Consider the following 24932-nt stretch of genomic DNA (forward strand, 5'->3'; position numbering starts at 1 on the left):
CTCACAAGGATTTGAGACCCCGTCAGATTGTTTGGCGTGATACAGTGTTTGTTGCAGCACTTCAGGCGTGAATCAGTGTTGTTTAATGTCATGGGCGGGAGCTTCTCCTCGCTTCTCCCACGCTCCACACACACTGTTAATCAGCTCTGGAAAACACTGATAAAGAACGAGAGCAACAATGCGGATTATACAGATCACAGCTCTTACTATATGTAAGTTTTGTTTATCAGTATCCTCCATTCACAACGCAAATAACAGACCCTTATTTTCATGTATAGTACAGTTTATGTTTGACTTGGAGTTTGATGGTGACGCAAAAATAGCTAGTTTGTTTTTACACAAGATCAGTGTTTTGTAAGGTACCTGGGCAGATTTCGAAAGAGCTACAGAATAGCTAGAAGTGGACTTCCTATCATTATTCAAGGGTTTTAGTTTTGTTTTGAAACTTTATTTCACTTATTATTTCTGCTTATTAAGTAGGGTACAAGTATGTAAAGAAAGGTTCAGGTGTAGTATTTGTGACATGTTATGTGTTTCAAAGTCAGCATCCAATATAAAATTATTTCATTTTGTTCTTTAACGTGTCTGGAGGTTTGTGTGCATCCCATCTGGATTCTTGCATGCCCCATTCAGCTCTCCATCGGGTCAATAAACGTTCTCATGTGATATTCATTTAAATAATTAGAAACAGACTCTACAGTAACCAGAAGCCAAAATGATTAACCATGTACAAAGTTCACACAATGTTTCTGTGATGTGATAGTTTACGCAATAAGATCAAATAGAAATAATGTACGAGTTACATAACTAAGGGGCTAGTTGTCACAAGAGTTGTATAAGTTACTATTTTCTGAATTCTGAATCAAAAACCAAACACACGTTTATTTTCTGTAGTATTGGTTCAGTAAGTTTGTTTAATTATATTGTATCATTCTTTGCATCTTATTTATTTATTATTTGCTTGCTTGCTATATATAACATTTAAAAACATGAAAAAAATCACCCTTAGAAACATTCACTGGAGCAATATGAGTGTGAAAATACACACAAAGAGGTTCACAAGATTATTTATTCAATATAAAATAACCTTTTTCAGAAATATAACAGAATGTCTAGGGATTTAAATAAACAAAAGAAAATAACAATCCAATGTGCAAGAAATGTTGAGAAATTATAACCAACAAGTGGGAGCAAATGACTGAAGAAAGTACTGTTGGGCAGTTCAGCCAAACATTTATACTCTCCACCCATGAGTTATCCAATTTAAATTGACGTCATGACGCTGATTATGATGATGGTGATCCTGCCACCACCAGGTAAAGAAAGGAAAGACAAGGTCATAACAGTGTTACATCTATAAATGAGCTTTATAATGTCTCTGGTTATGAGATTTATGACACTTGTTATGCCGCTCATGTTCAAAAAATATTTGTATGCAGTCTAATCGATACAATCAATGTGATTCCCATAGCTATTGCTTTGCACGGATTGGCACAATCACCCAATCACAATGAGAAGTGCAGAGAGGGGAGTTGTTACCCTGCTTCAGGTGATTTGCTGATAGGGAGAGCACACCGTCTTACGGCCTCCTCCACCTGCGGACTGGATGGACCAGAGACATTCTGCATTGTGAGTCTTTTATGCCCTATATATATATATATATATATATATATAAGTTAGTTTTTCCATCTCTTGTACATGGCTTATGTAATAAATTTTATAAGCAAAATTTTATTATAATGATTACAAATGATTGTTTTACAATAATGATAAACACCATTGAGAATAATGAGGAAAAACACAGAAGTGAAAAGCATTGGAGTAATGACAAATTTGGGGTAAGCAGATCGGATTGTAAATTTTAATTAGATTCATGGTGCATAAATTATAAATAAATAGGTTTATGAATAGTTGTTTATAAATATATGTTTTAATTGTTCAATCATTTTTTCCATCTCTGATACATAAAAAAATCTAACCTAAAAACCTCTGATCTGTTTATAATCTTTCTATGTTGTTGGGTGGGTTTCTTTTCACACTTACATTCACTGTCTGATAAACAATCAGATCTCTGTGTGGAGAGTATGTGGTGGGAGGATGAAGGCCGTGTCAGATGTTCCAGACCCCCTTAGGTCACAGTTTTGCTCATTTCACATCTGTGTGGCCCATTTATTCAGTGTCTTCTGAGTTATATATTGTGAGTGATGAATTAAGCAGTGGCGAGAAGCACAGACTAAAGTCAGACTGTAAATGCCAATGTGTGATATGTGTGTGTGTGATCTGAATTGTGTTTAGATTTTATCTGGAACTTAATAGTCCATTGTCTATCACACACTGGATTTGTAAATATGAGATGCTATCAAACCTTAAAGTAATAGTTTCAACATTTCCTAATTTACTGAACCTCATGACATTCCAAATTCTTATGACTTTCTTTTTTTAAGGAGAAGGAGATGTTATGCAGAATGTCCTAGCGAATGTTTTCCTTACAATTATAATAAATGGGGTCGGAAGCTATTTACAAACCCATTATAAATGTATTATTAAATAGCCCATAAAATATGTGAGCTATAACTACAAGTGTTTGAAAGTTATAGGATGTAGGTTTGTGTAAGGAAAAGGTGCAAATTTAAATCAAAATCTTGCTCTCTGCCATTGATTTCAAATCTCATTCACACTTAAAGGGATAGTTCACCCAAAAATGAAAATTTGATGATCATCTGCTTACCCCAAGGGCATCCAAGATGTAGGTGAATTTGTTTCTTTAGTAGAACACAAACCAAGATTTTGAACTCAAACTGTTGTAGTCTATCAGTCTATAATGTAACAAAATAAAAAGAAACCCTGCAGCATGTGATGCTACATTGATGTGTAAAGACACAAAACGATAAGTCTGTGCAAGAAACTGAACAGTATTCATATCATTTTTTTTTACCTCTGATTCACATAATGTGCAAACTGTTTGAACTCTGTTTGCACATTCTTGCACAGACCGATCGTTTTGTGTCTTTACACATCAATGTAGCATCACAAGCTGCAGGGTTTAATTTGGTTTTGTTTGTGTTAGTGTTTTTTGTTGTTGTTGTTGTTGTTGTTGTATGTTTTAGTCACTTATATTATAAGACTGACAGACTGCAACGGTTTGAGTTAAAAATCTTGGTTTGTGTTCTACTGAAGAAACAAAGTCACCTACATCGTGGATGCCCTGGGGGTAAGCAGATGAACATCACATTTTCATTATTGGGTGAACTATCCCTTAAAGCAAGGCTCGAGACTAGGACCAATGACGTTTGTTTTAACTGATGCCAAAGCTTTTGAATGATATTACAGCACTTCGGTGTAATGGAATATCCTTAGTTTCAATATTACAGCAAAATCCAGACACAACTGAATAACTTCATAAGACTATAATTTATAGAATATAGCATATTATATAGCTAATATTTTGTATATTTTTCTGTTTATGTTGTTTTGCATGACCGAGTCAGTTACAGTAGATTTATTCTAATGAGTTTTGCTGAATACATTTGTTTATGTTACTGAGTCACGTGCAAGAGAGGGTGAGAAAAACAGGTTCACGTCCAGAACATCTGGATCCCTGCTGTCCGCATGAATGTGTTTTTCATTCTTCTAAACCCCAAAAGACTCTATATGTCTCACACGCTCCACTAACATCTGCATCTTGATCCCTGTCCATCATTAGGACGAGAAAAATTGTTTTGAATGCGATTCCCGACAGATGTACAATGAGTTCACCAGCCCCAACAGCCACACCATTGAGAACGTGGTGACAACCTTCACTCCCAACCGCCTCAAAACCTGGTGGCAGTCCGAGAACGGTAAGATATCACACAACAGTAACAACAATCACAAATAAGATCTCATTGATATCTCAGTTGTCTCTCACTAATCTCATATGCCTCCAGCAGAGTTTCAGAGGAGATCTCAACAAAGCTCCAAACGTAGCTTAGATTTACAAAGACACCAAAGGTGCGAAAGGTTACCTAAAATGCGGTATTTATATATTTTATTTTGAATAAGATAAAAAGTCAGAGGTTTGGAACCACGTAAGAGTGAGCAAATGATTTCATAATTATAATTTGGGGTGAATTGTTCCTTTAAATGAAACATAAATAAGACTCAAATCACTCAGTTATTTTGAAAACTAATGAAACACACACTTCTCATGTTATTGGTCCCAAAACAATATACACTGGAAGAACATACAGTACTATGTATCATTGCAGAAACTTGGATAGACAAAAAGAGAAAGGGAAAGGAATAACTCTGACAGGAAGTAGTGTGAATGTGAAAGTAAGAGCTGGGATGAGCTGGGCGTAGGAAACAGCTGGTCTGCTCTCTCCCTTGCTCCCTTGTTGTGGCTTTCACAAGAGTCACGCTACTGGACTTAATCTAAGGGTGTGGCAAGGCATCACAAATTCAAGGAATTTATGACTTTGGATGCTTTATTTGGCATAGTACTGCTTTTATGTTACAGCCTTGTTCCTACTAAATATGAAGAAAAACATGTTCTATTTTTCAATAATGTTTGTTTGATTTTAAGTGCGTCATATTGTGTTTTTTATTTTATTTTCAACTTCCTTTAGTTTGTCACAGTTGAATTTTTTATTTATAAAATTGTCATAATTTAGTTTTTCATATTAGTTTTCCATCTGACTACTAGAATTGAATATGGAGCCCCTGAAAAGGACATGGTGATGGAAAAAAAATGGATGGGAGGAAAAATGATATTTCAATGCTGTTTTTTTTTTTTGCTCAAAAGGATGCAAAATTTTGAGAGTGAATGCGAAAAGCGTTGAAATAGGAGCTCCATATCTATGCACAAAAAATCAATTATACTGTTTACTTATTGGCTGTTGGTTTTCCATCAAGTCTAATATTCCCTCTCTTTGCAATTTTAGTTTAAACTGTGGTTCAAAAAAACGATGTTGCCATCAGCCACTATGTGACTATGTTAAAGTTAAGAATTTCTGAACATGAGCATGATTCATTGAGCATGTTTTCCATTTCCTTGTACTCACAATATCGTTTTCTGGTGTTTTTGGAATATTGGTGTTTTCCCCGCTTCCTTTTTATTACTTCACAATGACTGGATGATTCTCAACACTCAACAAGAGTTGTTCATGTGCAGATGTGCTGTTTTTGCCTACATTATATTAGGAATGCAGGAATATTCGGACACTGGGATCTTTTCAGACTCGAGAGAGAAAGGGATATATATATATATATATATATTCAATATATATATATATATATATATATACACACACACACACACAAAAGGTGCATATCAGCACATATTCAGTTCATATTGGTCCGATCAGAATAGAGGATTGGAACTAACTGTTGCATTAAATATTTCGAAAGAGTCCAGTAAATTTCAACCTCTCTTCCTAACCTCATTTGTTTCTTTTCTCACTCATGTATCCATTCCTCTATATCAGGAGTTGGAAATGTGACCATTCAGCTGGATTTGGAAGCCGAATTCCACTTCACACACCTCATCATGACCTTTAGGGTGAGACAGACACTCTCACTCATAAGCACACTGAACTAGAGCAGTCTTAAGGAATGTAGAACATGTGTGCATCACTTCAAGTCTAAAGCTGTGGTTTCAAAATTATTGTAAGCAGATGATAGAACCGCTGGGACAAGTGGTCTCTACGATCTACTTGCTTCAATGCTTTTCAGAAGTTTAGCATTTATTATAATTTTTTTTCAGTATCTGACCATAAGACAATTACAGCTTTTGTTTTTATTCCACAGACCTTCCGGCCAGCAGCCATGCTGATTGAGCATTCAGCAGATTATGGAAGGAGCTGGCAGGTGTATCGTTACTACGCTTTCAACTGCACTGAATCCTATCCGCACGTGCCTCAGGGGCCAATCAGAAAAGTGGATGATGTCATTTGTGACAGCCGCTATTCAGGCGTTCAGCCATCAACAGAAGGAGAAGTGTGTAGTACTTATGCATAAAGAAAAATACTGTATGCACAAAACTATACGTACAATGCAAACAGTAGTCTGCAAACTCATGGGTAACTGTTCTTGTGTACTTGTGCACAGGTCATCTTTAGGGCACTTGATCCTGCTTTAAAGATTCATGACCCTTACAGCCCACACATTCAGAGTAAGTAACTCATGACAGCAATTTGAAAAGATTGCTACTGAATTTTAACACAATTGTTTTTATTTTACTGCCTTAGTCTCAAAGTAGCAATGAATGAAAATAACCCACTAGCTTAAATACAATATAAATAATTATCACTTGCTTAATTATGATGAAAGAAAGATTCTTAAAAGTGAAAAATGGCATAAAAGCATTGAACACCAGGTCAGGAACAAAGAAAAAAAGCCTCTATCATTGAAAGCGTTAAAAAATGTGAAGCATTAAAAAAAAAAAACTTCATAGTGAAAGCATAATTTTTGAATTTTAATTAAAGGAACATTTAGGTAGACTTTTGATTTTTGATTTTTTTTTTTTTTACATAAAAATAATTTAATGGCGATGAATGGAATGATATTCAACTAAAAAGCAAACATTTAAAAATTCATTTATTTATTTATTTTACATTATAGTTAAATTGATTAAATAATGTGAAGTGAATTAGAAAAAAATACTATTTGTTGTCTTTTAGTGTGTGTATATATTTTTGGTGTGACTACTGATATTTGTTTGTGTTTGTATTACATGCCTGTAGACTTACTGAAGATCACAAACTTGCGAATACGGATGGAAAAGTTGCATACTTTAGATGATGATCTGTTTGATGAGCGAGAGGGTGTGAAAGAGAAATACTATTATGCTCTATATGACATGGTTGTCCGTGGCAACTGTTTCTGCTATGGCCACGCCTCCAAGTGTGCGCCAGTCGGCGGTGAGGCAGAGGTCGAGGGCATGGTGAGTAAAAACAATAACAACAATAACAATGTAGATTAATTTGCACTGCTCACCTGTGTCTGTGTGTGCAGGTTCATAGTCATTGCATGTGTAATCACCACACCACTGGACTGAACTGTCAAGAGTGTGAGGACTTTTACCAAGATCTGCCCTGGAGACCAGCAGTGGGCCGAGAGACAAATGCTTGCAAGAGTATGACATCCCACAGTTAATTAGAAAACATAACATTATTTCCCACTGCCATTTCTGCCTTCTGAAATTAAATGCTTTAAATTTGCTTAGTTCACTCGTCTTTTTACTTTCTCTCAGGATGTGAGTGTAACCATCACTCGCATTCCTGTCATTTCGACATGGCGGTGTATCTGTCATCGGGAAATAGAAGTGGAGGAGTGTGTGATGACTGTCAGCACAACACAGAGGGCCAGTGGTGTGAGAACTGCAAGCCCTTCTACTACAAGCACCCTGGCAGGAACATCAGAGACCCCAGGATCTGCGAGCGTAAGTGTGTTTAACACTTTCAAGTGGATAGATTATGTTCTGATACAATGTAGAAGGGATGCTGTTAATCTTTTTATGATATGCATTACTTGAAGGCATGTTATGGGTTAAGTACAATTCAATAACTTAATTCTGACTTAAAAAAAATGAAAAGTAAACTTGTTCTGCATATTAAACTGGGATAAAAGAAATGTAATTGAATTATTTTGTTTTATTTTAGCCTGTGATTGTGACCCACGTGGTTCTCTGAACGGAGGCTTATGTGACAGTGCTACACATGTTCTAAGAGATATGATTTCCGGACAGTGTCGTTGCAAAACTAATGTGGAGGGACAACGTTGTGACCACTGTAAAAAGGGACACTATGGCCTCAGTGACGACCCATTAGGCTGTCAGCGTGCGTAAACACACACATAGTCACACCAGCAGCTTTGTTCATGTTCTTTCAAGGCTTTAACCTCTGGCTTCCTGCTTGTCTATTGTCAGTGAGTATGATCATGTTCGTCTTACGCTTTCTATTGTGTGTGTTTTGGTGGACCCAGCATGCAGCTGTAATCCTCTAGGTACATTCCCAAAAGGAAGCCCCTGTGATATACAGACAGGAAGTTGCTACTGCAAACGTCTTGTGACCGGACGAAACTGTGACCTGTGTCTGGTAAAAGAGTGTTATTATATGTTTGTGTAATCTGGTTTGTGTATTTGTGCTTGTGTGTAACACAGCTTTCCCTTTCAGCCACAGCACTGGGGTCTCAGTAATGATATGGATGGCTGCAGACCTTGTGACTGTGACGTAGGTGGGGCTTTGAATAATAAGTAAGCACCCATATCAGCTTTGGTAAAATTAATTGGTTTTTCATAACTTTGTCAATTAATTTCTAATGTTTTTTTCCTAAATGAATTCATCCAGGCTTACATTAATATCCTTCCTTATATTTTTGTTCGCTCTGTAGTTGTTCTAGGGAGACAGGGCAGTGTGCATGTAAGAAACATATGTTTGGTAGGCGTTGTGACCAGGTGCATTCTGGGTACTACATTCCGGCCCTGGACCACTATATTTATGAAGCTGAGGATGCTTCGTTTGGACCAGTAAGTGTTACATTGGCCTTCATTCATCCAACACAAGTAGAATTTTTTCTACTTAATGTAGCATTTTAAAACTTACATAATATAGTTTTACGAATATATTGAATCTGACAATTTATATAAAGATTTATGGAAAAAATGCATATGACAGTCTTACGTAAAAATGCTTTTACAAATTAATTGAATGCTATTCAATTGAATGCTTGAGTTTTATAAACAAATTATGCACAATAATTTACTTAAGTATATTTTTCAATACACATTAAATTGGTTTGTCTTTGTAAGAATGGTTTTACAAACTAATTGCGATAATTTACACATAAATGTTCATACTAATTGACAATTTGAGTGCAGTTAGAATGGCTTTATGAACAAATTGAGGGCAACAAATCCATGTTTGCTTTTATGAATACATGAGAAAACTGAGAACATTTGAAAGAGAATTTATGTAAAAATAGTTTTATAAAGGAAATACACAGAAGTGTTTTTTTTTTTTTTTATTGCTTTTCCATAAGAGATGTCCAATGAGTGTTTGAGTAAACCATAGTTCATGATAAGTGTTTACTGATTTTATGCAGGAAGTAAAAGTGGTTCAAAGAACGTTACCTTTGGATCGTAAACCTACCTGGACGGGTAATGGATTTGTGAATATACCAGAGGGTGAAACACTGAGGTTCAATATTTACAATTTACCACGCTCTATGGAATACAACTTAATGATCCGCTATGAACCACTGGTAATAAGCACACATACTATATTCAGTTTAAAACTTATCTGTGACACAGGAAACATACACAAATGCATGTAAATGCATGTGTACGATGCATTCATTGTAGTTGCCAGATGAATGGGAGAAGGTTGTAGTACAGATAGAGCGCCCCAGAGACACTTACCCATCAGCACACTGCACTTCTACATATAGTGATAACCAGACCATCTCACTGCACCCTGGATCCAGGTAAGGTTGCATTAGTGTGTGTGAAGTGTTTAGTTTTGTTTATTGTTTATTGTTATTAACTGCTGATTGTGTGTTTCTGTGTTTCAGATATGTAGTTCTGCCTGGTCCAGTGTGTTTGGAGAAGGGTCAGAATTACACAGTAAAAATTAACTTCCGCCAGTACTCATCATACAGCTATCACACTTATCCTCACACACTTGTTGATTCAGTAAGTTTATTTAATTTATATATTAAGTATTCATTTATTAATGACTTGTATTAATTAACAGCTTTTTTAGAATTAAATCAAAAACATGATGTACTTTACGAATTATGTACTGTACCAATCAAATGGTCAGGTAAAATAAAATAAACTAATTTCTGTTATGGTCATGACTTTCCATTAACTTTAAGTGGTTTTAATGATATTAGTTAACCTCTATCCCAAAACCAAACCCAGACATGTTGTTGCATTTTTAATTTGAATTGAAACTTAACTTTTATTAAGCCTAAATGCAGCCAAATGCAAATGGCTACCAAATGCAGCTAGTATTTTTAGATCTGACATAAGACATTATAATTATATAAAGCTATTTGAATGCCTAAATATGGTACATTTGGCAAACTGAACACCATTTTAAGAGCTTTCCAACACTGAAAAAAAGTGTACTTTTAAATTTGGTCAGTTTAATTTGAACAATTTTCACGCAACAATTCACAAATAACTATAAAGAAACAGCTAGTAATACTTAAATTTAAACATGACATTTTGAAGTAGAAAGACTACAGCTTTGATAGGTTTTTTTTCAGTGTATGAACGTAACAGCTCAGGATACACAAGACCTTTGTTCTCTGAATAGTGAATGGGACGCTCCGTAGCTATTACTCAACAAGAATGCCCCTTGGGTGTGTCAATGGTCTGAAGCACATATGGAATCATGTCAATTCATTAGCAAATGGCGCGGCCTCCACATCGACAGCACTATTTCACCCACTCTAATACTACCGGCCACGCCATTCACACCTCAGATTTCTGGCTCGAAGAAGTCCTGTTGGCAGAGAACGAGGAGCTTGGCAGCGAACGCAGCCTTTTGTTCCCTAATCAGAGAACATGGGTTACTGAAGTAACCCGAGATGTCCTCTTTCATAGGTTCATTCAGTTCTGCGTAGCTATGATGCAATGGGAACCATATACCACACTTGCCAAGCTAGGCGATGCCACATCTTCCCTGATGCAAAATAGACCAGGCTAACCTCAAATGGCTGGTTCAAACAGAAATAATCTGGGAACCAGGAGCTGCATCTAAATACAAGCAATAAAACCTAATAAAAGTGTGAGGAAAGGACCACCCTGCTGCTGCATCCTCTAGGGGAACTCTTTTGAAAAGGGCTTGAGATAAAGCAACAATCACAGCAAAATTAGCTTGAATAGGGCACGCCGAAATAGGGCTCTTCACAAGACTGCCAGAATCAACATGATTGGTGGAAATACATACAGCCTCAGATCCGGCCACAGGTGAGCCAAAGCATATATCTCCAGAGGTGACATAGGGAGAAACAAAGGGGACAGTGGGTCAATTCCTGTGTCATGAAGAGATCTACCTCCGCCCTGCAGATAAGGTCCTAGATCTGAGCCACCATATGGCACTCCAGCATCCAGTCCCACAACCAGATTTTCTGCCTCAATAGAATGTCTTGTGAGAGATTCTGAGCCCTAGGGATATGAACTGCTCTCAGCTGAAGAAACCTGTCCTTAGCCCAAAGAAAGAGGTGGCGCATATGCTTGTCTGGGGTTTGTGACAATGAGCCTCCCTGGTGGTTTATGTGAGTCACTACCACCATGTTGTCAGTTTTGCTGATCACATAACAACCCGTCAAAATCGGGAGGAAATGCAACAGGTCCAGAAAGAATCAAAACTCAAACTCCTTTAAACTTCATCCACCACAGAAATGGCCTCATATGATACAGCCCCTGGGGCAGCAGGGGAGGCCACTGCCATGAGACCCCGGAGTCTGTGACATTCTCATCAAAACTTGTTTGCCTTGCTTGCTTGAAGTGGCCACAACAAGTTTTTATACTGGAAATCCGAACAGGAGACAAGTGGGCCTGCATCGAAATTAAATCAAGCTGGACCCCCAAGAAAATGGTTTGCTGAGAAGCACACTTCTTACTGTTCAACCTGAGGCCAAGAGATCAAAGCTGGTGAAGAAGAATGTCTCTGTGACAACTCACCAAGTCCCTGAAATGGGTCAAGATTAGCCATTTGTCCAGGTAGTTGAGCAGACCAATGCTCTGGTCGCTCAATGGGGCCAGAACATCATCCATGCACTTTGTGAACATCCGTGGAGCCAAAGCCAGACCAAAGTGAAGAATCCATTCCTCACAAGACAAACATGAGGAACTTTCTGTGCCACTGAACAACTTGAATATGTAAGTAACCATCCTTCAGGTCTACAGTAATGAACCAATCCCCCGCACAAAACTGAGCCAGAATAGCTTTCAACGTTAGCATTTTGAATATCGCTTTGTAAAGAGAAAAATTCAGCCAGCGCATATCTAGAATGTCTCGAATCTGCCATCCTTTTTCAGAAGGAGGAATTAGCATCTGAAGAAGCGATTCAAGTCTTTTGTAGGGACCTCCTCTATCGCACCCTTGAGGAGGAGTGAGGAGACTTCCTGCTGCAGAACAGAAGCCTCTGAGGCCCTCTTTACCGCAGTAAGTTGAACCTTATCGAAAAGGGGGGGTTGTGAATTGGATTATGTGGAGAATCCAAGTCAACACTCCTCTATCATGTAGGTAGCATGATAGAGGCTGCATATGGGTGCAGTCCAGTGGGTATGCTAGCGCCAGGTCCCCAAGATGGTCATGCACCTGTGTACACGGGCATGTCATTAACAGCGGCAGAAGAGGGCTTGTGGTGATGGGTTGGCTCATGAGAACTGAAGTAGGGGCATGGTCTGGTTATGAGTAAGGGTGGCTGATGCATGGAGAATGCCGCAAGCATCTCCCATCGTGTAAGCAGCAGCCGTAATGGAAACGGGTTATGAGGGGAGAAAGCCTGAAGCTTTAATGACTGCTTCTGAAGGAAGGAAATCTAAGGGGCGGTCACTAGTATTAGAGAGTGGTGCCCATGCCCACGCCATCAGCCAATGAACTGGCATGATTGGATCATTACACACCCAAGGGGTGCTCCCATTGTGTCATAGTTATGCAGCATTGAGTGAACCTATGAAAGAGAATATAAACCAACTCATATATGCAATTACACATACCCACTAATGCAAATCAGTTTTTCTTCTAGCTCTGCATTTACAGCATAGTGGTTTGTTGCTATATTCATGACCAGTGACTTTGACCTTGACCTCGGAATTCTGTAGATGGTGCTTTTGCCAGAGGTGCAAGACCTGGATCTATTTTCTGGTGAAGCCCAGCAGTGGGAAAACTGGGAGATGTTCCAGAAATACCGATGTATGGAACGCAGCCAGGGTGTTATTAAAATCCCCTTAACGGATATTTGCAAAGATTTTATCTTCAGTGTGTCGGCACTACTGCACAATGGAGCTCTTGGTGAGAAAGACAGAAGAATTACAAATGTAGCAAAATGTATTAAAACTAAGCAAGAAATAGAGGTTTTATGTTTTATGTAATACATATTTATGCATTTCTAGTTTATTTTCCGCCCAAATCTTTGCTGCTGTTTTGGGGAATTCTGTTTTAAAGCAATCAATCTTTTGCTGTTTAGTTTGGTAATGCTAGTGGTGCAGAAATGGCATACTTCAGCTGTAAAAGTACATTATTTTTAAACTATTTATCCTTCAGCCAATTTTCTAATTAAAGTAGGCATGGACTGGAAACTTATCTGAGTTTTGCTGAATAAAGGCCATTTGTCTCTCAATTATTTATCATTGGCAGAGTGTAAGTGTGACCCCCAAGGTTCTCTGAGCACAGTGTGTGACAATATCGGTGGGCAGTGTCAGTGTCGACCCAACGTTTTAGGTAGGAACTGTGACACCTGTGCCCCGGACACCTACCTATTTGGACCCTCGGGATGTAGACGTTAGTGAACTCTATGCATATGCATATATACACAAACAATAAACACCAGCATAGCCATTAGCATAGAATAACATTAACAATATTTTTCTGATCATCAGCGTGTGACTGTAACCCACTTGGCTCTCAGAACCCTTTCTGCCACCCCACGACGGGCCAATGTTTATGTGTGCCAGGGACATATGGGCGCCAATGTGGCAACTGTAAGCCCAACCATTGGGGCTTCCCTCAGTGTCAGTCCTGCTTCTGTAATGGGAACAGTGAACAATGCAATCCGGTTACGGGCGAGTGTCTGAACTGCAGGGGTCACACCACAGGCCACAACTGTGAGAGGTAAGAGAGGAAAACATATTGTTTAATGTGTCTGATAAATATGATTTGGTGGTATAATGCCACTTTGATGGCATATGATTTTTCACACTACATTTAACCTTAGGTTAACATATTTTTAAATCCACAGTAAAGACTGGATTTTACCTTTTAATTATGAAAACCTACTCCAGACCAGTTAGCACGACTTTTCTGGCTTTAACACTAAATTTTGGTATCAAAAATAAAGTATAAAGCATGAAAATGTTATAGTGGGTGGTTTAGCAAGGCACAACCAATCATAAACTACCTTAGTCCTTAAATCATTAAATATTCATGTTTACTCATGCTTAATCTACTTGTCTGAGCAAAACAGTGAGAAAAAAAAAGTCAAATAGTGATCAAGTAATTTTTGATTATTTTTGTTGTTTCAAAAGAGAGCAAGTGCAACATTTTAACAGAAAGAAGAGCAGTTATTTAAACAAGTTGCATGCTCACTGTGAGCTGTATATTTGTTCAAAAGTTAGAACTCCCTAGGCCATGTGGTGCAGCTCTGCCTTAGGGCTCACTAGGCTCCATGGCGCAGCTCAGCCTCTGGGCTCAGTGGACCCTCTGGTGCAACTCTGACAAGCCAATTATTTAAAATGCGTCCTGCAAGTGCATTTAAAAGTGCCTTGAACTATTTACAGTTGCTGTTTTGTTCTGTTGTAAGCTGTGGTTTAAGTACATAGCTTCATAGGTTAATCATAATTGTGTAATCATAATTGTTTATATTTTAAGTTTATTTAAATGAAAATTTATTTCCATAATTAAATGTACATGAATTCCTCAAAAAGGTCAAAACTGTCACAATGTTGACTTTTATTTTAAAGAGGAATGTTGTGTGTGTGTTTATAAAAGGAAGATTAATATTTGAATAATATTGTTTATTTCATTTTTCATTTAATTTATTCATTGTTCATTTATTCATGTATTGTTTACTTGTTATAATTCATTTATTAATTATATAGTTGCTTTTGAAATTTGTAATTAATGAGTAACTTTACTCAGAAACATTATATTATACTAAGTAACATTTAGTTGTGATGTTTGCATCTTATATCCAAATCAACTTGACTAAAGGTATTCTTCTTTTTGTTGGTTCATGCATTCCTTTGGAATTGAACCTATGATGTGTGATGCTCTGCTGTTTGAGCTATATGGAATACTTCTTAAAGACGCTTGTGTTTCTTGAAACCCTCTGTTCCAGGTGTGAAAGTGGTTATCACCGTAACACACTGCTGGGCTTCAGTGAGCCATGTCGCCCTTGTATGTGTCCTAATGGACCTGGAAGCAGAATGCAGTTTGCTGAGAGCTGTTACCAAAATCCCAGCTCTCTCCAAATGGTCTGTGTCTGCAACTCGGGCTACAAAGGTAATTACAACATTCTGAGAAATGAATAGACCAATCTATGTCTTAAAACTCACATAAAACAAATCTCACTCCTATTCCTTCCTGCAGGACCTAAGTGTGAGGAATGTGCCTCTGGTTATTATGGTGACCCTCAGGTACCAGGAGGGCATTGCCATCCGTGTCAGTGTAATGGAAATATTAACATGCAGGACCCTGAATCATGTGACACCCGCACTGGTGCCTGTCTCAAATGCCTGTTTCACACTGATGGCAATGCATGCCAGTACTGCAGTCATGGTTATTATGGAGACGCCCCTACTCAGAACTGCAGGAGTGAGTATACAGTCTAAACAAGCACAGCATTCAGCGTTTGATTGGCTACATGTATGTGTATATTTAGGTGTGCGCGTTTGTTTAAAATCCATACATTCTTCGGTATGTGGTATAATCTTCTTGTCCTTTTCTCCATCATATCCTTCTGTGGAACACGAAAGAATATATTTTGAAGAATATTTCAACTGTTTTCGTCCGAGCAGTGAAAGTCAAAGGAGTCCAAAACAACAACTGACTTTTCAAAAAAATCTTTGTTTGTGTTCCACCAAAGAAATGTTGTCAGAATATATATTTTTGAGTGAGCTATGAAAGAGCAACCTTTGAGCAACAAAGAGTTTTAACATTTATGCATGTTAAAACATCTTTTCAATATTTTAAGGCATTTTGTTTGTATTGTTTTGTCTTCAGAATGTATGTGCCATCTCGTGGGAAGTTCCAGGCAAAGTTGTGTTGACGGCCTGTGTGAGTGTGACAGGGTTAGTGGGCATTGCCCATGTCTGCCCGGTGTGGTGGGTCAGCAATGTGACCGCTGTGCCCCCAACACATGGAACATCATCAGTGGAAAAGGATGCCAACCTTGCCAGTGCCACCCTGAGCATTCTTACACAGCCTCGTGCGACCTGGTATGAATACACTTAAGTTTAAATCACAAATCAACTTAATCATGAATGAAACAGTATATTTTGTGTGTTTCTGCTTGTCTCAGATGACCGGTGAGTGTTCCTGTAAGCCTGGTTTTGGAGGTACAACATGTGAGGAATGCAGGGAACTGTTCTGGGGCAATCCTGAGGTCCAGTGCCACGGTGAGTCTGCACTGCATCATTAAAACTGCTCTGTGCTGTGCTATCAGTGGGTGGAATCTGATAACCGCTGCAGTAATATTTGTGCAAACTGTACAGTGCAGTCGAATAGTGTGTTTTCACCCTCAATTTTGTGCAGTACATGTACTTTAATTCCCAATAGCAGAGTTTTCTTCAACACATTGTTATGCAAAATTTGGGCTCGTAAAAGTTCCAAGTATTCAAAAATACAAAAACTAAAATATTCAAAAATACAAATTTTACTTCAGTCCCTCTGAAATTTTTTTTCTTGGACACATTAAATTGCTGTAATGCATTTTTTTTAGGTTTCATAGTTATCCTCAATTACAACACTAGATTTTCATTAAATTATTCTTATTTCAAAATGATATTATATAAAAAAAAATAGATTATTACTCTGGAAATTAAGATTTTATGATATTAATGATATTTTAATCAATTAAAAAAACGTAGACTGGAAAACTTAGGTTATCACCTATTCAAAGATATCCCTGATAAGCATGAAAATTTTGAAACAGCTGACAGTTTAAATGTGGCATAGAACTATTTAACCACATTCAAATACAAACTAACACACTCTCAAGAAAAAACACTTTACCACCTCAAATTAGTTAACATTTTTACCTTATACTGGATATTTTTATGTGAATTGGTTCTTTTTATGTGAGAATTTTTTTTTTATTCTTTATTCTTTTGTAACTCAAATGCAAGATAGCATCTGAAAACTTAATGGATTCCTCCAATGCATGGTTAAAATGTTCCCAGACAATGTTGGGGGAAGTCGTGGCCTAATGGTTAGAGAGTCGGACTCGCAATCGAAGGGTTGTGGGTTCGAGTCCCGGGCCGGCAGGAATTGTGGGTGGGGGGAGTGCATGTACAGTGCTCTCTCCACCCTCAATACCACAACTGAGGTGCCCTTGAGCAAGGCACCGAACCCCCAACTGCTCCCCGGGCGCCGCAGCATAAATGGCTGCCCACTGCTCCAGGTGTGTGTTCACAGTGTGTGTGTGTGTGTTCACTGCTCTGTGTGTGTGCACTTTGGATGGGTTAAAAGCAGAGCACGAATTCTGAGTATGGGTCACCATACTTCACTTCCGTGGTAAGCTGACAAAGTTTCCCTTGTGAGACTGGGCTGCTACAAATGCATGCATGCAATAGACTCCCAGAATGTTTAAACTGATTGTAAAGTATATGCATATGTGTTTATTTGTGTCAGTGTGATTTATTCTCTTCTCTCTGACATTCTACAGATAGAGTTCAAGAGACCCAGAGTTTATTTGAATAAGAGTCTGCTGTTACTTTAAGCATAAATATGTAGTATTCTTATTGAACTATAACCAAATCTCTCTTTTTTGTCTTTTCCTGATTTGTATCACTCTTAAGTGAGCACTAATGCAAAACATCTCACGATTCAAGTGTATTATAATGGTTTGGGGATAATGACTGCGTTTACATGTGCAATTTTCGATTCGGTCGAATAAGCAGTGTTCTTTTATCAGAGAAAGATCATAAACCTGATATACAGCTAAAATATTGTGTTTATGTTTCAAGAGCAAGAGTCAAGAGCACATAAAAAGAGGAGGAGGAAATTCCAGTTACACTAGCTCTCTTAATGCCCAAAAAAAAAAAAAAAACTTTTTGCAAAGAATCCTCTGTTATGAACCAAACACAACATAAACATTTTACCCCCAAATTCTCGTCATTGTAATGAGTTTTTGTGGTTCTCCTCCGTGACTTCTCTTATTAGATTCTCATTTCTGCAATTTCTAATTTCATAAGTTCAATTTCATTCAATTGTTTAAATCATAAGAATTTTTGCATCATTTCATTTTTTAAATCATTTGTGCCTGTTTGTGTTCCAGCATGTGACTGTGATCCACGAGGCATTGCCACTCAACAGTGTGATAAGATGACTGGCGAGTGTGTGTGTGTAGAGGGTGTAGCCGGCCGGAGGTGTGACTCATGTGGACGTGGCTACGTTGGGACCTTTCCTGACTGCGAGCCCTGTCATCATTGTTTCGGCGAATGGGATGTTAATGTGGGAGAGCTGACCAATCGCACGCAGAGACTGGTGGATACAGTAGAGGAAATGAAAGAGACTGGTGTGGCTACGCCCTATAAAGACATCATATCAAGTCTGGATGATGAAACTAGACAGCTCAAACAGATTCTGGAAGATGACAAGGTTCAGCAAACGCTCACACACATGCAGAGGATGCTGCAGCAAGCCAAGTATGTATTACACATTCACATACATATCACTCCATTGTTTTCTTTATATATATATATATATATATATATATATATATATATGTGTGTGTGTGTGTGTGTGTGTGTGTGTGTGTGTATATACTGCACTCTCCTCTATCTTTTAAAGTAATTGTTCAACAAAAAAATTAGCATTCTAACAAAATTTATTAACCCTTATGTTATTCCAAACCAAAATGATTTCCTTTCTTCTTCAAAACACAGTGCAGCAGTCTGGTTCCAGAAGAAAACAATTAATAAATTTTCATTTATTTTTAATTAGAGCTTATAAACTATTAAAGACAGACTTGCTGAGAGTTACAAGGTTGTTAATCAATAATATATGCTTTTGTTGAAGCTGTCAGTCTGCCTTATTTAAACAGTGGAATTCCTGGTATACATATATACAAAAAAAACTATGATTCTGCAAAGAAATCTCCACCAATTAGAGAAACAAAACTAACCAACCACACCAGAAAACACCTTAGTGCCCAGAGATTGTAATGCTGTGGTTCTGCTCAACCTGTTTGGTTTGGTTCATTCTTAAAGCTCTTAAACCAGGATTTTATAAATATCTTTTGAAATTATAAAGGTGATAGCTTTAAAAAAAAATGACATAAATGTAACTAATATGACTTGCACGTTATTTAAAAATATCGTCACATACAAAAACATTTTCTTGGTGTCAGACTGGGGACAGGTTAACTCAAATCCATCCAGGCAACTCACCGACTAGTTGATTTTGAAAATATGCAATTTTGTGCATACCATGAAATTAGCATTTAACTAATATTTAATTGATCTTCATGTGTGAAAACAACAGTTTGAATGGAATGTGGACTGAATGCCAATCACAACTAATCTAAGTCTGCTTTCAAGACCAGGGACAGTGTGAATGCAAAGGTTTTTTTTCACACTATTCACGTTTAGATATTTCAATTTCTTTCTCCTGATCTTAGTGAGACAGCATCAGTCCTGAGAATGTCTATAGACCGATCTGATAAAGATCTGGAGAATGTATCTGCTGACCATCAGCACGCTCTGGAGAGCCTTAAAAACCTGACAGAGGAGGCCCAAAACCTACAAGAGATCTCCTCTGATAAACAGCAGCAGGTTCTGAGCATCAAACATTCAGACCCCAGAGGTGAGCAGAGCACACACACATACAGGTTTAAATTCAACACACACGTGCTGTACCTGAAGTGTGTGGTGATCATCTCCTGTAGGTGCGGCGGACAGCATCAGAGAGTATAACAAGGAATCTGGCGAGGCAGAGTTTCGTGTCAATAAAGCTGTCTCTGACCCAAAAAGTACGGTTGAAGAGTCTGCTCATATACGGAAAGCTGCTGAGACCAAACTAGAGAGCAAAGAGGAAGAATTTAACCTGACACATCAGCTGCATTTACAGAGGCTGGAAAAAATTGGAGCTGAAATGGACTCCATAGACCTTTCACAACTAAGCCATCGGGTAATTTAACTACATTAAAAAAATAAATAAAAAAGTTATTGGTTAGCCCTATCAAAGTGGCCAAGGTTCCCAGACCTTCTGCCATCAGTCTGAAGGTCTGGATACACAAGACTACTATTTTGGTGCTTGTGCTTATCACAAAGCATACATGCTTATGATAAATATTAAAATTGAAACAATGTGCTTCTTATTTGAATGTATAAAACTTATGTTTTGATGAGTTAATGAATGTGTTAATGTGTGTGTAGCTGTGTGGATGGGCGTCTGGTCTAAATGTTTGCGGAAACTGTAGTGGTCTGGGATGTGTGAGCAAGGATGGCACGTCCCAGTGTGGTGGGGAAGGATGTGAGACCATTGTGACTCAAATTCAAGAGACCTTGGACACAGTCAAAAACCAAGATGCCCTGCACGCCATGGGAGAAATAGACAAGCTTAGCAAGATGGTAGGTATTCACAACAGTATTATTATAATTAATTTATTTATTTATTAAATCCCCTGAAATTCATGTGTATATATACACACATTTCTATTTGAAAGTTTTGGGTTAGTACTTTTTTTTATTAATACTTTTATTTCGCAAACAAGTATTAAATTGATCAAAAGAGACAGTAAAGACTTTTACATTGCCTTTGACCTGAAAACTGGATCACAGTTTTCACAAAAATATTAATTAGCAAAAAAATTTCAATTTTCATAATAACTTCGATTTTAAGTACGGACGGGCATATAAAGACATGCATGGGTGTTTCTTGCAGGTGTCAGATGCTCGAGGACATGCAGATACGGCCAAGCTTAATGCTCAGGATGTGTTAGTGAGAGCCAATCAGAGCAAGGCACGAGTGGAACAGACCAATGAGGAGCTCAGAGACCTCATTCAGCAAATACGAGACTTCCTCACAAGTATGAATTGTCACATATAGTAAACACTCACACTTTGGCTGTGTCCAGAATAGCATACTAACAGACTTTCTTCAAACACACAATATGTATAGTCTGCAAGGTATACAGATCTGCATGAAACGCCACTATATTTGTGAAAAGTATAACTTATACCAACTGTCTTTTTGCTACAAACCATTGATATATACAGTACTACTATAAGACCATGGTAGATCATATCTAAATGATTATATCATGTCACAAATACAGTAAAAAATATGATTGTGTGTGTAGACGAAACTGATCCAAAGCGTATAGAGGAAATAGCCGATGAGGTGATGAAACTGAGTTTGCCAGAGTCAGTGCCTGGTGCTCTGAAGAACGTGACCACAGAGATCCGCGAGCATGTGGCCAGACTGACCCAGGTGGATGATATTCTGGCCCAGACGGCAGAGAATGCACACACTGCAGAGAGACTCCTGCAAGAAGCACAGGCTGCCAAGTGAGTAATCACACACACTCTATGTAGGTTTTTTGACCCTGTGGACTTTTAGACATTGAACTTTCAGAAATATACTTTTTAAACACTAACGATAATAAACAATGTAAACAGTAGAGACAAAACAAGATTATCAACCTTTTTGACTCCAGGGCCCTGTTTTGTCCAAGACAGAGGAGCTATCTATTGTATGATGATATCTACCTGCGGTACCTCTGGTTATTATAAAAATAAATCTCTATTTTAGTGGGGGGGAGGGGGTTGGGGGGGCCTGCAGACAAAAACCGTTTTTTCATGCACCTGTAAATTTTTAGATTTGTGGCGTTTTGGCTTTTCATAAAGTGTTTTTTTTTTAGACTAATAGAAAGAAAATATCCAAAAGACACTGTTAAGTGTTTCTTTTATAGCACTTTTTCTATTTGTGTCAACAGATTTCAATTACAATACATATTTCTAAAGGCCGTTTTCTCAAAAAGAGTTTTTTTCTCCAACACACCAAACTTTACATGTTTATTCCTGTCTATATTCTGAAGGTTTTTACAAAGGGATTTGTTCATATATCATTTTGTTCATTATGTACAAAATTTGATATATTGTTTTCTGGCTGTTCAAAGTATTTTCTGAATTATGAAGTTTTTGTTTACATAATAAATGTGTGTGTACTGTGTATATATTCTGTAAATATAAAACCACACACACATGCATGTATATATTTTGAAAATATTTACATGCATATACCATATTTATTTTCCTATCATTGATATTATTTATAAATATATTTAAAATATAAACATAATTTTTTTCTCACACGTATACATGCATATGTGTGTGTATTCATATATACATAATTAATATACACAGTACACACATTATGTAAACAAAAACGCAATTAATCATTTGACAAAACCTCCTTTATTACATAACGGCGTGTGTTTTGTGTGTGTATCACAGTGATAGAGCTACTGCACTGAAACAGGGCACTGATGAGGTGAAGGAAACTCTAGAGGATACTGAGCGTGCTCAGACTGCTGCTAGCGAAAAACTGAAAGAGGTGGAGAAAGACATAAACCAAACAAAACAACAAATCGCTGATGTGAGTATATATACATTTCTTATATCTCTTATGTCCTTTAAACATAATCTGTTTTTTTATTTATTTTATTTTATGAAATGTGTGTTTACAGGTACAATCAAAAACTGAAGCGACTGAGTTCAAACTGAGTAGCAGCACAAGAACACTTCTGGATCTTGAGAGAGAGGTTAACGAACTCCAACAGAAAACTCTAGAAACGTACAGCAGTGAAAATCAAACTCAGAAACAAACTGATAACATCAAAGCAGAAATCAAGCACACAGAACGGGTAACTGGCTTTTAAACAGTGATGTTGTTCATTCATTAAAATGAAATGTACACATACAAATTCTTGAATACACCATAATATTTTGAACATTTTTCCAATTTATGTATATATTAAAATACATTTTGATAATGTTTTGTGGGACATAAAGTTAAAAATGTGATACAACTGTCCTGATATTATCACGAAGAATAAAGTAAAAAACTTTATCAAGTAGTTTGGCATAATATTTTAATTATTAGTCATTATATAAAAAATTTGGGACACTCTTAAATGCTTTTGACCCATACACGCAGCATTTGTATATTTGTCTATTTTAGGAGTTTGACTCACTCATTCAACGTGAGTACAAACTGGCCAGTGGTCTGATAGATCAGAAGGGAGCAGCTGTGTTTAATGCTCATCAGAAGGCTGAGCAACTCCGTCAGGAGGCAAAGGATCTACTGAAAGCTGCCACAGAGAAACTAGAGAGACTGAGTGGTAAAACTGCCCACTGACTTGAATATTAGATTATAGATTTGCCTATTATTCCTCACTTTTCTTCCTCTTTAACTCTTCCAGAGTTGGAGAAATCACTTGTGGCATATCAGCGCATTCTGGTGGAGAAGGCTCAGGAGATGGATGGGCTGGAGAGTGAGGCCAGAGATGTACTGCAAGACCTCAGTCAGAAAATCACTATCTACAGCACCTGCGCTTAACTATATGACCAAAAATAAATTAATAATTTTATAAGCTCAGACTTTAATCAGATTTCAACCATGTAAATGCAATTTTTTTATTGTCAAAAATAAGTTACTGCCTGTACCACACTTAAAGAACAATGTACCTTTCTATATATATATATATATTTGCCTTTTCTATGAAACTATGAAAAAGCACATCTAGTTTACTGTGTCCTATATATATATATATATATATATATATATATATGAGGAATATTGCAGTGTGCAATATCAAGCCCCATCCATTGTTGTGAACAGCAAATCAGGTTGGATCTAGAGCTGAAACAACGAATCGATTTAATCGATTAAAATCGATTATTAAAATAGTTGTCAACTAATTTAGTCATCGATTCGTTGCTAAATAACTTTTATTTGCCGTAAGCGGCTCATTTCGTGCATATTTCAAATCTGCGGTGACCAAAGTGTGGCAGTAATGAGCCACCGGAGGTTTTACTCAGCCAGTACAGCAGGAGAAGTAGCGAATAGCCAATAGCTGGCCTCGTTTTGTCACGTGCTTCCCGAACAGCGTCTCTGCAGCATTCAGCAGGATGTGGGAGTACTTTACTTTGAACCTTCAAAAAAGAAGAGTAACCTGTAAACTCTGCACTACGGAACTGTTTAAGGGGACGTTCACATATCGCGTCTTTTGCGCGCTCAAGTTCGTTATTTCCAACACCGCATCGAGTTAAAACATTTCAACTTTTCAGAATGCAGCAAGCGCACCGCGGGTCATGTGACAAGAACTAACCAATCAGCTTCATCCTTTCCCGTAACAACGTTAAAAGCTCAGTCAAGATGAAAGGAACAGCTGATCATAGTTGTATATGGATTTCCATTTTGAAATAAATTTAGTTGCAGAGCTACTGCAAGCGATTTTTTGAGCTGCAAATCCATTTATCCTTTGCTGAAATTTCCGCGTCTTCAAGGAGAGAGCACGTCATGGTTGCTTAGCAAAGGCAGACGCCTCAGGGTCGCTTCTGCACGAGCGCTTTGGAAAGGAGGAGAAAGTGGCGCGCCTAGCGTTTTCCACGCGTTTTTAGGCACGATATGTGAACGGCCCCTAAGACTTTCATTTGTGCAGATTCTCCAGTACAATGTTGTTTGCAAATGTTTAGTCGTAAAAGCTGATAACATTGCTTTTTAACAGTTAACATTTAAAGCTTTACAAACATGTTCTGTGATCAGTTTGTCGTTTACCAGTTCAAAATTCAGTCGTGCAGCCTAATTATGACTGAATGAGAGAGATAAATGTTTAAAGATATTTGAAATACACTTTTTTTCTAAGTATTCACTGCTCTTTTTCACACAGCAGGTTTTTTGTGTGTGTCCAATTTTTTTTTCTGGACAACCTTCTGATGGATTTTACTTTAAATTGTGAGTTCCATTCAGGTTTCATGCCATTGGCAC

General features: G+C 37.6%; 1 protein-coding gene across 3 annotated transcripts; it reads left to right on the forward strand.

Moving 5' to 3' along the window:
* Positions 1 to 23658, forward strand: lamb1b (laminin, beta 1b). Of its 3 annotated transcripts, none has more exons than XM_059505493.1 (33): positions 1 to 212; positions 1472 to 1629; positions 3704 to 3839; positions 5466 to 5539; positions 5788 to 5976; positions 6088 to 6151; positions 6723 to 6922; positions 6994 to 7114; positions 7232 to 7420; positions 7641 to 7817; positions 7963 to 8075; positions 8154 to 8233; positions 8371 to 8506; positions 9082 to 9240; positions 9341 to 9462; positions 9550 to 9670; positions 12821 to 13010; positions 13356 to 13499; positions 13598 to 13829; positions 15055 to 15218; positions 15306 to 15530; positions 15939 to 16153; positions 16237 to 16333; positions 18214 to 18583; positions 19558 to 19742; positions 19825 to 20066; positions 20315 to 20509; positions 20823 to 20967; positions 21241 to 21448; positions 22397 to 22538; positions 22630 to 22704; positions 23124 to 23283; positions 23365 to 23658. In XM_059505493.1, the coding sequence occupies exons 1-33, from the start codon at positions 179 to 181 to the stop codon at positions 23499 to 23501; spliced, it is 5199 nt and encodes a 1732-aa protein (XP_059361476.1). In that variant the 5' UTR covers positions 1 to 178; the 3' UTR covers positions 23502 to 23658. The 3 variants fall into 3 exon arrangements, with proteins under 3 accessions (XP_059361476.1, XP_059361475.1, XP_059361477.1); XM_059505492.1 differs by having other exon boundaries at positions 3 to 212; positions 22630 to 22806; XM_059505494.1 differs by lacking the exon at positions 1472 to 1629 and having other exon boundaries at positions 3 to 212; positions 22630 to 22806.
* The last annotated feature ends 1274 nt before the right edge of the window (positions 23659 to 24932 follow it).

Source organism: Carassius carassius, chromosome 22 (genome assembly GCF_963082965.1).
Source record: "Carassius carassius chromosome 22, fCarCar2.1, whole genome shotgun sequence".
Classification (NCBI taxonomy): domain Eukaryota; kingdom Metazoa; phylum Chordata; class Actinopteri; order Cypriniformes; family Cyprinidae; genus Carassius; species Carassius carassius.

Coding starts and splice junctions, on each gene's coding strand:
- lamb1b (XM_059505492.1), top strand. CDS start 179: ATGCGGATTATACAGATCACAGCTCTTACTATAT. Junction 9,463..9,549: donor TCACTGCACCCTGGATCCAG/GTAAGGTTGCAT, acceptor TCTGTGTTTCAG/ATATGTAGTTCTGCCTGGTC. Junction 19,743..19,824: donor CAAACATTCAGACCCCAGAG/GTGAGCAGAGCA, acceptor CATCTCCTGTAG/GTGCGGCGGACAGCATCAGA.